This window comes from Mytilus californianus, unplaced genomic scaffold (assembly GCF_021869535.1).
Source record: "Mytilus californianus isolate M0D057914Y unplaced genomic scaffold, xbMytCali1.0.p SCAF_6, whole genome shotgun sequence".
NCBI classification, from domain to species: domain Eukaryota; kingdom Metazoa; phylum Mollusca; class Bivalvia; order Mytilida; family Mytilidae; genus Mytilus; species Mytilus californianus.
This window is the reverse complement of record NW_026262712.1, coordinates 94,274,862-94,288,252: the sequence shown is the minus strand read 5'-3', so window position 1 is coordinate 94,288,252 and position 13,391 is coordinate 94,274,862. Positions and strand designations below refer to the sequence as shown.

Here is a 13,391-nt window from a genome sequence, read left to right as displayed (position 1 = left end):
CTCTGGTCAATTAATTAGAGCATGAATTATAATTGTTTAGACGTAGTATATTGTTTGGGACTGCATGTAATAAACTTGATGGCTTTATGTGTTTTTGTTGGTGGGTTGCTGCCTAATTGATTTATACCGCATATCTCATTGTATTCATAAAATGATATTGAAAGATCTTTAAAAAATGTCTGAAAATTTTGCGGTAATTTACAACCATTTCCTTCTTATTCAAGTAAAATCTTTAATTTCACATTTTTTTACAAACTTATTTAACAGTTTCGAAGAGGTAAGCCAATGTATAACTATTTGACTATCGCTCCAAAATACTATCTGTCAGGGGTAAAGCAATTAGCAATAGTCAATATTTATTTGCCTAAACACATTTACATGAAATATGTATGGCATGAAGCGTAAACGATACATAATAAAACTGGCAATTATAAAATTTATTAAATTTTTGGGAAGGTGACAAATTCTTAAATAATTTCGTATATTTGCTCACCATTTGTAAAATATTAAAGAGATAGGATAAAGATAAATTAATTTTATTAAAGTGTCACGTATTGAACTTACACAAGAGTAAAATATTTACAAATACAATCGCATAAACAAAAAGATCAGCACCCAGCCTATAAAGACTTATGAGACACTATTATATACATATAAAACAGCTCAAACTCACAAGGTAAAAAAAATAAAAAAAGTAGAAAATAATAAGAAATCTAATGCATTTATCTTGCAAACTTAATAAATTGAAAGGAATATCTGCTTTCGTCTGCGAAATAACTGCGGAATATCTGCTATCAAAATTAAAAGAAATTTAAGACTGTTAAATACACCTAGTTTAAAAATTGCATCTTACGACTAAAACAAAATTATTGGTAAAGCTTCGATAAAAATAAAACATTACTATATATTCTAATTTAAAATTAATAAAAGTTAAAGAAAAGAGAGAAAGAAAATAGAATCAACAAGCATTCTGAGAGTATTGCATGGCAATACATAGTCCCCTACCGGTTAAAAATTCATTGTAGTTGAACAAAATGCTAACTTGATCTATAACTTGTCATAGTGTAAACTTTACAACAAATTTCAAATCAATATCTTCAAGCATAACAAACTAGAGGCTCTCAAGAGCCTGTGTCGCTCACCTGTATTTACTGATGCTTCGGAAATCATGTAAAATAAGGTTAAAATCATAATTAATAGTATTAGATATTAGATATTATAATGATATCTAAGATAATAACAAAAAACTGCAAAATGTTTGTAAAATTACTAACTCAGGGGCAGCAACCCAACAACGGGTTGTCGGATTCGTCTGAAAATTTCAGGGCAGATAAATCTAAATCTGATGAACATTTTTGCCACCTGTCAGATTTGCTCTAAATGCTTTAGTTTCAGAGATATAAACCAAAACCGGCATTTTACCCCTATGTTTTATTTTTAACCAAGTCGGCCATGATGGTTGGAAGGCGGGGTCATCGGACAAATTTTTTAAACTAGATACCCTAATAATGATTATGGCCAAGTATGGTTAAATTTGTCTCAGTAGTTTCAGAGAAGAAGATTTTTGTAAAAGATAACAAAAATTTACAAAAAATTTATAAAAATTGACTATTAAGGGCAATAACGCCTAAAGGGGTCGACTGACAATTTTGGTCATGACAACTTATTTGTAGATCTTACTTTGCTGAACATAATTGCTGTTTACAGTTTATCTCTATCTATAATAATATTCAAGATAACAACCAAAATCTGCAAAATTTCCTTAAAATTACCAATTCAAGGGCAGCAACCCAACAACAGGTTGTCAGATTTGTCTGAAAATTTCAGGGCAGATAGATCTTGACCTGATAATCAGTTTTACCTCATGTCAGATTTACTCTAAATGCTTTAGTTTCAGGGATATAAGCCAAAATCTACATTTTACCCCTATGTTCTATTTTTAGCCATGTCGGCCATGTTGGTTGGCAAGCGGGGTCATCGGACACATTTTTTAAACTAGATACCCTAATGATGATTGTGGCCAAGTTTGGTTAAATTTGGCCTAGTAGTTTCGGAGGAGAATATTTTTGTAAAAGTTAACGGACGACGACGACGGACGACGAAGGACGACGGACGACGGACGACGAAGGACGACGGACGCCAAGTGATGAGAAAAGTTCACTTGGCCCTTTGGGCGAGGTGAGCTAAAAAAAGTGTTGAAAGCTGATTATTTGAGTGAATTTTCAAAGTCCAAGGACCATAACTCTGCCAAAAAAAAAATCATCGTAACCGAAAGAAATTTGAACTTGATCTGCAACTTGTCATGGTAAAACTATATACCAAATATCAAATCGATATCTTCAAGCATGATGAAAAAAAGTGCGGAAAACTGATTACTTTCCTGAATTTGTTTTAAGTTCAAGGACCATAACTCTGCACAAAATCATCAGACCTGAACAAAATTCGATATTTATCTGTAAATAGTCATGATAAAACTATATACCAGCGGAAAACTGATTACTTTCCTAAATTTGTTTTAAGTTCAAGGACCATAACTCTGCACAAAATCATCAGACCGGAACAAAATTCGATATTTATCTGTAACTAGTCATGATAAAACTATATACCAAATATCAAATCAATATCTTTAAATATGACAAAAAAAAACCCCGGAAAACTGATTACTTGCATGAATTTTCTAAGTCCAAGGACCATAACGCCGCACAAAATCATCAGACCGGAACAAAATTCAAACTTGATCGGTAACTAGTCATGATAAATCTATATACCAAATATCAAATCAATATCTTTAAGCACGAAGAAAAAAAGTGTGGAACACTGATTTTCCGGACTGACCGACCGACAGACAGACAGACAGACAGACAGAGTGCTTACATAAAGTCCCTTCGACTTCGTCGGTAGGGGACTAAAAATTAATTCAAACCACTTTTACCAATTTTCTAAAAAACATATATTAAAAATTTTCTATCAACATATAACATAAACTACTAGAACAAATATACTTTCATTATTTATGTACCAAAAGTTTTTTCCCTGAAATATGCATTTTTGTTGAATTAAAAATCATATCTAATGTCTTCATACAGAGGGCAAACCATTTAACAGTGAGTTTCGTGTTCAACATCATTCAATTTACAAAATTTACATAGTCTATTATCCAACGGAATCTGCGGTCTGGTGTATCTTCCTGTCTCTACAGCTAGGGGTAACGATCCACTGCGAAAAAATGCCATAGTTCGAGTTACGTTTCTTGGTAAAAGCCAAAGAATATACTGTTCTGTTTTAACACTTTTCTTGTAAATACGAGTCCTTAGCTTGTTCCTGTTAGCATTGTTTCTGTCGTCATGTAAATCTTTCTCGAAATCAGCCTGGTCAAAGTTTGTAAGTTTTTCATTTATGAGACGCATCGCCGTTTTAATACTGAGAGTGGCGTTATGAACAATATCAGCAACGTCTATTTGATGATGCCACCCTTTTCGTCGCCGCGAGGCCCACTTTGCTACTTTTGATATAAGTCTATCATCGTTAACTCGTATCATCTTACATTTTAGACGTAGGCATGACAGTTTTTGCTTCGCATAACATGAGGTTAGTCCAAGATCTCCGCGCACCGCTGTGTTGGAGGTACGCTTCCTAACTGCAAGTATTTTGCAGCTTTGTTCTGTACATTGTTAATTGTTCTGTGAGATTTGTATCCCCAAACGGCACTACCATAGAATAAAGCTAGTTCTACCATCGTCGTATTAAAGACAAAACATTTCTAAGCGTTTATTTGCAAATGCATTTTCTGTGTCCTCTGGAATATTAACTTCTCCGAACTCTAGATTTTCATAGGTCGCAATGTCCGTACGCGTAACTCGATATCCCATCATCAAGTAAATATCTTTTGTCATCAAATGGGGACAGGCCCCGTTTATTTATAGAAATATTATATAACTGGTGGTCGAATGAACGGATATGTGTCATAGTAGACATATGAATTTGTTTATCAAACAAACATTGTTTGTAATGTTCGTGTCTCGTGTTAAGCTTAGTGACACTCTTTTTTATACCCTTTGCTGTTTTCTTTTCTTTGAGATTTCCATTTTCTTCATATATTAATGAGTACATCTTGGACTTTAGACCGACGAATTCCTGTATGGGAATACCATTGGTCTCATCCTTCATCTTTCCTAATACCTTTTTATTCAAAGTGCTATGAAGTGGATGTTCAGGGTCATAATCTGATGTATCATACCAGTCCTTGTCCTTAATCATATCTTGGTATATGTCATCAGTCTCGAAGCTATAGCATAATGAGTCTGTGTCCGTAAACAAGAGTTTTGCTTTTGCTCCATATTTCTCCTTTATTTTATTGTAATGGAAGTCATACATCAACTCTTTTGACAAATCAAGTATAGTGAATCCTACATAAATTGGTTTGTTCAAGTATAATCGTTGCTTCAGCATGTGAACAGCCACCAGGTCGTCGTTGAATATTTTGAAGGCATTGAACGTTGGTTTGTTGATTAGTTTTCTGGCTTTTGATTGGTTATTTACTAATTTAATATCTGTTCTCTTTCTTAAATTCTCCATTGTCTTCCCAAAGACTACATTGTTCATTAATTTAAAAAAATCTTTCTCAAAACTATTTTGGGCCGTCTGTCTTTTGGCTGTGTTAAAATCGATATATTTCTTTAGCCATTGTTCTTGTTTAAATACCATGACTCTGTGAGTCTTAGTCAGTTTCATTCCAAGTGATAAGTACTGTTTCAAATTTCGGTAATGCACCACGTATTTTTCCTTTGGATATAAATTGGGTATCAATTTTTCAGTCGATGTTCCTGTTACTTTTAAATCCTCAAGCAGCGTTTTTGCATAGGGTGATAACATATCCTCTGTTACCTGAATTTTTTCGGGAGCCAGTGGATATTCGTTGTGGTTATCATGTAATTTTGTTGGATATTCCAAGTCCACTTCAAAAACATAACCATTTTCACTATCATCTTCAATGTCATTAACATCTAGATTCTCTATTTCAAACTCGTCTAACCATCTGAAGCCTTTAACTGGTAGTGCCTGAGACATAGCCCATCCGTATAAGTTGTTTGCATCTAGGTACATCACGTGACTATTTGGTTTATTTTTTTCGTAGTCTGGTATATACTTATTGTTAGCTTTGGCATGACGATGAGATATCATCGATATTCCCCCTCTTAATCCTTTCTCTACAAACAAATGCATGTCTATGTCTGTAAGTAATTCTAATTTCACTCGTGTCATTTTCAAGGCAGCCTGCCATGCGAGACCGGGTGAGGTATAAAAATGTGCAGCATCTAGTCCATAGTAGTTGAGGCAGATATCTCTGAAATTTTCAAAGACATCAGCTAATGCAAGGACGTCTGCTTTTACGTATAGGTCATGGTAATCTCCGAGACTCTGCATGTTAAACTGCTGCCACACTTGTTGTGCATGTACATAATCAAGCTCAGATATACCTTCTCCTGATAGTGAACTGTAAAAAGCTTCAATTGGTGGCAGTTGACACTCCGTAAATTTTGAAGCAGAATCAAAATATTCATATGGGTAAACTTGTTTTCGCAGAAACAGATGTATCTTTTTTTCCGTGAAATGCATCGTCGTCTGTCGAAATTTACTAGAATTTTCTTTTGCAAGGTTCTCAACAAGATTTTCTAAAGACGAAGGCATGAACTGATACGAATCAATAAAATCCATACAACCCATTGAGAAAGAAATATACTTCTCCATGTTGTTGGGTATGCACGTTAGTTTTTTGTTGACCTTTCCAATAGCTTGCATAATCAAATGACTATCATATCCTCTAAGGTTATGAAATACAACCGGAATTCGGCCTGTAAACTTGAAGTTGATGTTACATTCTTTATGTGCAGCACCTCTGAATTTGCCGGTTATGTGACAGTGCTCTATAACTCTTATACTGTCATCTTTTAGTTCGTTGAGACATATATGGCATTGGGTAGCCTTCTTGTATGACTTCCAGTCACCTCGCATCATGTTTACAGGCTTGCAACGCCTAAATTTCTGTTCTATTTCTTCCTGCTCTTTCACCATATAATGAACAAATTTATCAGCCGCATCGGCACCGCGATAAACCACTGGATTTTTCGACGTTTCTGGTGTCAAACCAACTACTTTGTATGCAAATCCACATGGTGTATGCTCCGTTATCTTTGATGTCGATGATTTTTTGGGACTGTTTTGACATCCAACCAGAGGCACCTGCAGACTTTCGAAATCAGCATAAATAATGAACGGCACCTTCAACTGTTTGCGTATATCTTTATAGTACAGCCACTTATCTGTTTCTTTGGGGAGAACGATTTTCTGTGGTCCGTGCGCCTGACAATATGGTACGTGGTTGGTTAATAGTCTTTCCTGTGTAAATCCGTGCAAGCAGTATGGGCAGTAGAAATGCTTATGTCCAGCAGACTTTTGATCACCAAATAATCGATTCAGATTTTTAATCCAGCAGAAATGTACTTTCTTCTTGTTCGAGATTAGCATGAGGTTTACATGGGATTTAAACCGATGTTTGGTGATATGTACAGGAAAGATCTCAGTGTTTTTGTATCTAAATATATTGATGGAAACATTATTCTGCTCCTCAAATCTTGAAATATCCCCCATTTTGACTGGAAATTCAATCCCATCAATATTTAATATTCCAAAGTATTTTTTATATTTCGAGGTCCTCTCTGCATCTCGTTTTGCAGGATATAAGGCAGCAAGGATTGACCACACGAAACATTTGTTGTCCTTGTTTTTCACATTGATGATTGCTTTTTTCGACGCCATTTTGATCGGCAGTGGAATATAACTTGACCCTCGAAGTGGCCTATACCGGGCCATATTTATCGTCAAGTCATTTACTTCATCTACGGTCCAGTTACTCCCCTTGTTCTGGTAATTGGCGAACGATGTAGACATCTTTTTAAAGGATTCCTTTAAGCCCTCGTCAATATCTTCGACTTTTAGACTCGTTTGACATTTGCCGCGAAAATGAGGTTCTGCTGTTTCCAGTAGTTCTCCATTTCTCCTGCTCATTCTCACTTCCATTGACAGGTACCATTTTATACCACCACTCTCTTTAATTTTGCGTTTGATGATGTCATTCACATCGTCATACCGACTGTTCAGAAATGTCATCGGATCGAAAATGGAAATACAATCGAATTGATTCAGTCCTTTTGCTTCGATAGTATGTGTTTCTATGGTTCCATTAAGGGCTTTGACATTACATGTGTACAACTCTTTTTCTTTAGTCTCATTAGTTTCAGTACTACTATCTCTTCCTTGCTGGGATCTGTGCCTTTTCATGTGCCGTAGATAGTTGTCACGTCTGCTAAACTGTACTTTACATGTTATACACACATGTTTCTCTCCCGAGTGAGCCGTCCTTTTATGACGAGATAATCCTTGCTTTTGTGAATAGGATTTTCCACAGGTCCCGCATTTATGTTTTGACATCTTCATTAACCTTACTCCGGATTCAATCTTTCCGTCTTCTCCCTTCAATATCTGTAAATATAGTAAGCATATATAGAAAAAAAAATCTTGATTTTTCCATGTCGGAATAACTAATACAGAAATTTATATATATTTAAATGTATCTTAAGGTTGCATATACATAACCTCTAGGGCCTCAATTGGCAAATTTTTTAAAAAATAACGCAAAAAGAATGTGTAAATATACCAGTTGCGAGACAATTGCAAGGAATAGTTATCACATTATCTTCTTAACGAACTAACGAACGCAGTTTAATTAGACACCAACCCTTCTGAAACTGTCAAAATGCACAGAATACCTGGAAAAGAAGGTAATCCTAAACAAATCCTCACGCGATTTTTAGGGTGGATACTAAAATTACAATCATGTGTTTATAGACGAGTATAAACGAAGCGCTCTGAACGAAAATTGTTGACGAGATTACAAAACTCAATCAGGATTTCTTAAAAATTCTGACAATGTTGTGAGTTTGTAGTATTTTGGTAATCATTTATAAGGATCAGACGAGAAAGGTTCTAGACATCAATTTGAAAAATTTGACGACAAAGCAAAACAATTGAAATAATAATATGTGTGTAAATTGACTTCTTGAGCGTGCTGTTTCATATTTGTTGTTAAAATACATATATATATTTTTTGGTCTTTTGGAAAATGTTGTTTTTTAGCTGTATTTAGACCCCTCTACTAAGAAATTTGTTTTGCATGCACACGTATAAAAATTGCGGTTTTTATATACAAGTCTAAATTGGAAATAACGTTCAAACCTATGATTGCGTTGGATAAAAACCGCAATTTTTATACGTGTGCATGCAAACCAAATTTCTTGGTAGAGGGGTCTAAATACAGCACAAACAACATTTTCCAAAAGACCAAATGAGTGAAAAAGTATATTTTAACAAAACGCATTTGACTAGCAGGTCGAACAACTGATGTTCTTAAACCCTGCTGACTGCCATTGGTGATTGCCAAATAAACGGATCACAAGATGTAACAAAACAGATCTTATTATTAAATTATTACCAAACAGAAAACAATAAACTTGCGGAAAAGATGGTATACCGCAAACATGAGAGCAAAAATTTGTACACCATATCTGGATTTCGACAATGAATGTCTCTTCAGTGATGTTAGGAATCGAAACGGTATTTGGAAGGCCATATCATTTACCTCAATTTAGGATAGACTCTTGAATTTTGAAAGAGTCAAAATAGGATGAACGGATCATATAAACCCGAAGGCAAATATAATACAAGCCCAAACGAAAAAATATAAACAAGTCTTAATTGAAAACAACGTTCAAACCTATGATTGCGTTGGATAAAAACCGCAATTTTTATACGTGTGCATGCAAACCAAATTTCTTGGTAAAGGGGTCTAAGTACAGCACAAACAACATTTTCCAAAAGACCAAATGAGTGAAAAAGTATATTTTAACAAAATGCATTTGACTAGCAGGTCGAACATCTGATGTTCTTAAACCCTGCTGACTGCCATTGGCGATTGCCAAATAAACGGATCACAAGATGTAACATAACAGATCTTATTATTAAATTATTACCAAACAGAAAACAATAAACTTGCGGAAAAGATGGTATACCGCAAACATGAGAGCAAAAATTTGTACACCATATCTGGATTTCGACAATTAATGTCTCTTCAGTGATGTTAGGAATCGAAACAGTTATTGGCCACATAATTTACCTCAATTTAGGATAGACTCTTGAATTTTGAGGAGTCAAAATAGGATGAACAGATCATATAAACCCGAAGGCAAATATAATACAAGCCCAAACGAAAAAATATAAACAAATCTAAATTGAAAACAACGTTCAAACCTATGATTGCGTTGGACTTGTATTATATTTGCCTTCGGGTTTATATGATCCGTTCATCCTATTTTGACTCCTCAAAATTCAAGAGTCTATCCTAAATCTACGACAGATCTTATCCATCGGATCACCAGTGATGGTGATACAAGGCTGAAAACACATTCTGTATACATAATTTGTCTAAATAACAGCCCAACAATGTTAGATCTGTAAATATATATACATAAACTGTCTCAAGTTTAGCATGTATATATATATGTAACTCGTCTCAAGTTTAGACCAACCATGTTAGATCTTCAATAGCTTTCAAGACAAGAGATAGGTACACAAGGAATATTCGTGACTCACAAAAAGGACTATTGAATACTACTTATGATCAGCATTAAAACAATTAAGAAATAATAGATATCTATAAATTAAGAAATGTCCAAATAAAGGCAACAGCCTTCTTCGAACCTTGCTTTTGTGACATCGTGGCAACACCATCTGCACCGTGTCCAGTGTCCTAGAAAACATGTAGAAGGAGCCGACCCCAATGTATTTTTATGTTTTGTGTGAAGTTTTTTAGAAGGCTAAACGAGGCATTTAGATATTTAGTTTACATTTCCAAAATTAGGTCTAGGTAAACAGATGTTCAACATACATATTTTATCACTTCCGTCCATACAATTAGGTAATACGTTTTTAAACATAATATTCACACACAACAACCGAAAAAAGGTTGTATTGTTACTAATATTTGTCTTGCAAAAATATAAACCAAAATACTTTCTAAATTTGTTTCAGCAATCATAACGATTATTGTAGGAATACGTCTAATGATAAGAATCCATCACGCACACAAACTAGATACAAGACTAGTCAATTTTACTTCTATTCTTAAACTGGATTTTTGTTGTTAAAACGTTTTTCTTATCCTCCATTATCTTATGGGGAAAAGGAGACATTTTGTTGTTGTGGTCAGTGATTTAGCGGGAGGTTTGGCTAACCACAAAACCAGGTTCAACCCACCATTTTTATCTTAAAATGTCCTGTACCAAGTCAGGAAAATGGCCATTGTTATATTATAGTTCGTTTCTGTGTGTGTTACATTTTAATGTTGTGTCCTAGTTCTCCTCTTATATTTGATGTGTTTCCCTCAGTTTTAGTTTGTAACCCGGATTTGTTTTTTTTCTCAATCGATTTATGAATTTCGAACAGCGGTATACTACTGTTGCCTTTATTTGGACATTTCTTAATTTATAGATATCTATTATTTCTTAATTGTTTTAATGCTGATCATAAGTAGTATTCAATAGTCCTTTTTGTGAGTCACGAATATTCCTTGTGTACCTATCTCTTGTCTTGAAAGCTTTTTGATATCCTGGTTATGTTTTTTTATCTTAACTTTGCAAACATAATCCTATAACTCACAATCTTATGCTTGTTTTCCTCCTAACTTAGTCCTCATTTATAATGAACAACATGAGTATGATATTATTTATCTATCAGAATCCTATCTTGACACGTCAATTAATGATGACTAGATCACATAAAAGGGTTTCAAAAACCTGTAAGATTAGATAGAAATAGTTTACATAAAAAGTTATCGTTCAAATCGGCAAACAAAAAGTGGTATCATATGTGTTTCATCAACCGTGAAAAGCATAAATGCAGGTGTTCCCCAGGGATCGGTTTAAGGATCCTGTCTGTTTCTAAATATGTTAATGATATAGTAAATGCAATTGAAAAGGACATAACATTTGTTGCAGATGGCACTTCTTTGTTTGTTATAGTAGACCATGCTCATGCTGTTGCAGCTGCTTCTATGAATGATGACTTGGATAATATCTAAAAATGGGCTAAAACATCGTCTTTTCAATATAACTCCAAGAAAACAAAACATAGTGCTTTTACTAGAAGGGAAAGGAAGCATCCGCCTGGTTTTTTGGGAGAACGTTTCAGTCGTCAGCTTCATGGAACAAACATGTTGATAATATTATGAAAATACATGTTCTCGGTTATCTGTTTTTCAATAAGTTAAACATTTGTTAGACAGGAATTCACATATACGTATTTACTATGCTTTTATTAGACCAATATTACAGAAGAGTGACGTCGTTTCGGGCAACTGCATGTAACATGAGTCCGAGTTTTTTGAAAATATTCAAATAGAACTGTTACAATTATTATTGAACTACTGCGTAATTCCTAAAGACATAACTTTATATTAAAATAGGATTATAAACTTTCGAGAATATAAGAAATAAACATAAGTTTATACTGATTGATAAATTATCAAATGGGATGACACCAGGATACTTATATGAATTAGTTAAGCCATATTTTTCCAGACAAACCTCACATACTTTGAAAAATGAAAATTATACTTGTCACCTCCACTTACTGATTATGTCTGTTTGTTTTGCTAACACATTGTTGTCAATATAATGGAATGCTATATGACTGTCATACACGTGAGAGGTTAAGCTAGCTGTAAAACCAGGTTTAATCAACGAATTTCTACATAAGGAAATGCCTGTACTAAGTCAGGCATATGACAGTTGTTTTCCATTCGTTTTCTGTGTTTGAGTTTTTGATATTGCCACATGATAAGGGACTTTCCGTTTTAAATTTTCATTGGAGTTCGGTATTTTTGTTGTTTTACTTTTTGCTAGAACTAACTTTTATTTCAATAGGTTCATCCCTTCCGCTAAAAGGCTTTGGAATTATCTCCTCTAAGTATAAAAGAATTCTGAAGTTTATCTATATTTAAAAATAGACTACACAAATGTGACAGGACTGATGAAATATCTAAACCCTTCAATTATGGGATAAGGAAATATAGCACCAGTCATTGTCAACTTAGAAATAATGCTAACAACCTAAAATTTGTTCAACATTTGTTATCAGAGGATACTATTGTTCAAACTTTGATCACCCCGTTGAAGATAACGACCATTTATTTTATATTTGCCCTAAGTACAATGATGGACGACTGATCTTACTTGATTCCATCATAAAATTGTTGATATTAATGTTGAAATAAATATTCACTTATTTAGAAATCTATTATTTTCGTATGATATAAACATTGCTATTTTAAAATCTGTAAATAACTATATCGAACGGTGACCTATAGTTGTAAACTTCTATGCCATTTGGTCTCTGGTGGAGCATTGTCTCATTGGCAATCATATCACATCTTCTTTTTTATATATCAGTGACACTCATCGTTTTATTTGCAAAACATCTTTTAGTTGCACAGTTTTTATCTTTTGTTTCCAATGCTATTTCTTTTGTTTCACTACGTGTGCCAAATGGTTCTTTCAAAACAAAATTTGTATATATTTAGAATGACTTATAAATCGTGTTAAAATACATGTGCAAAGGTACTTGGGTAACTTATGATTACATTCATATACACTTGAATATAAAAAATATTTGGTACTTAACACTGCAAACACGTTCTTGTTTGTTTGTGCTCATAGTAGCATGCATTAATCCACTGTTCAAAAAAGGGAAGTAAATAAAAACTGACAAACCAAACGCTCGACTATATCAACCAACGGGAACGGATGGAAAACAACTGTAATATTCCTGTCTTTGTACAGACATTTTCCGAAGAAACAAAATGGTTGATTTAACCTGGTTTTATAGATATTTCCATATATTTAAAAAAATTGTGGGTGAAAAAACCCAAGCATACACTATTGGTTTACGTGACAATAATTGGGACCCAGCAGCCAAAATTATGTAAACATACATCATATATATATATACAACATAACTAAACAGAATAATCCATAACGAAAATTAGATGATTTATACCTTGTACATGTAATGTCAGTTGAACGGCAGACGATTTAATGGCGTCTAAGTTCAAGACATTGGTCACGTGATAAAAGGTCAGAGTTTACCGTTTTCTTGTGAACGTGTACATCTCTCGGTTTTTTACCTCGTATCGTCTAATTGTAACTCGTACATAAATAAAACTTGTAGGGTCCAAATCTTGAGTGAATAAGCTTCATTATTATGTATACTTATTTATGAAA

At 33.9% G+C, this 13,391-nt stretch overlaps 1 protein-coding gene across 5 annotated transcripts in view; it reads right to left on the bottom strand.

Annotated features, from left to right (window-relative positions):
• Positions 1-520: 520 nt before the first annotated feature.
• LOC127704383 (uncharacterized) overlaps positions 521-13,391 on the bottom strand; it is a 29,070-nt gene continuing 16,199 nt past the window's right edge. For all 5 annotated transcript variants that reach the window (XM_052208419.1, XM_052208421.1, XM_052208422.1 and 2 more), the window contains one exon: positions 521-7,539. In XM_052208419.1, coding sequence (XP_052064379.1) covers positions 3,829-7,494 — 3,666 coding nt within the window. In that variant the 5' untranslated portion in view covers positions 7,495-7,539 and the 3' untranslated portion in view covers positions 521-3,828. The remainder of the gene's footprint in view (positions 7,540-13,391) is intronic.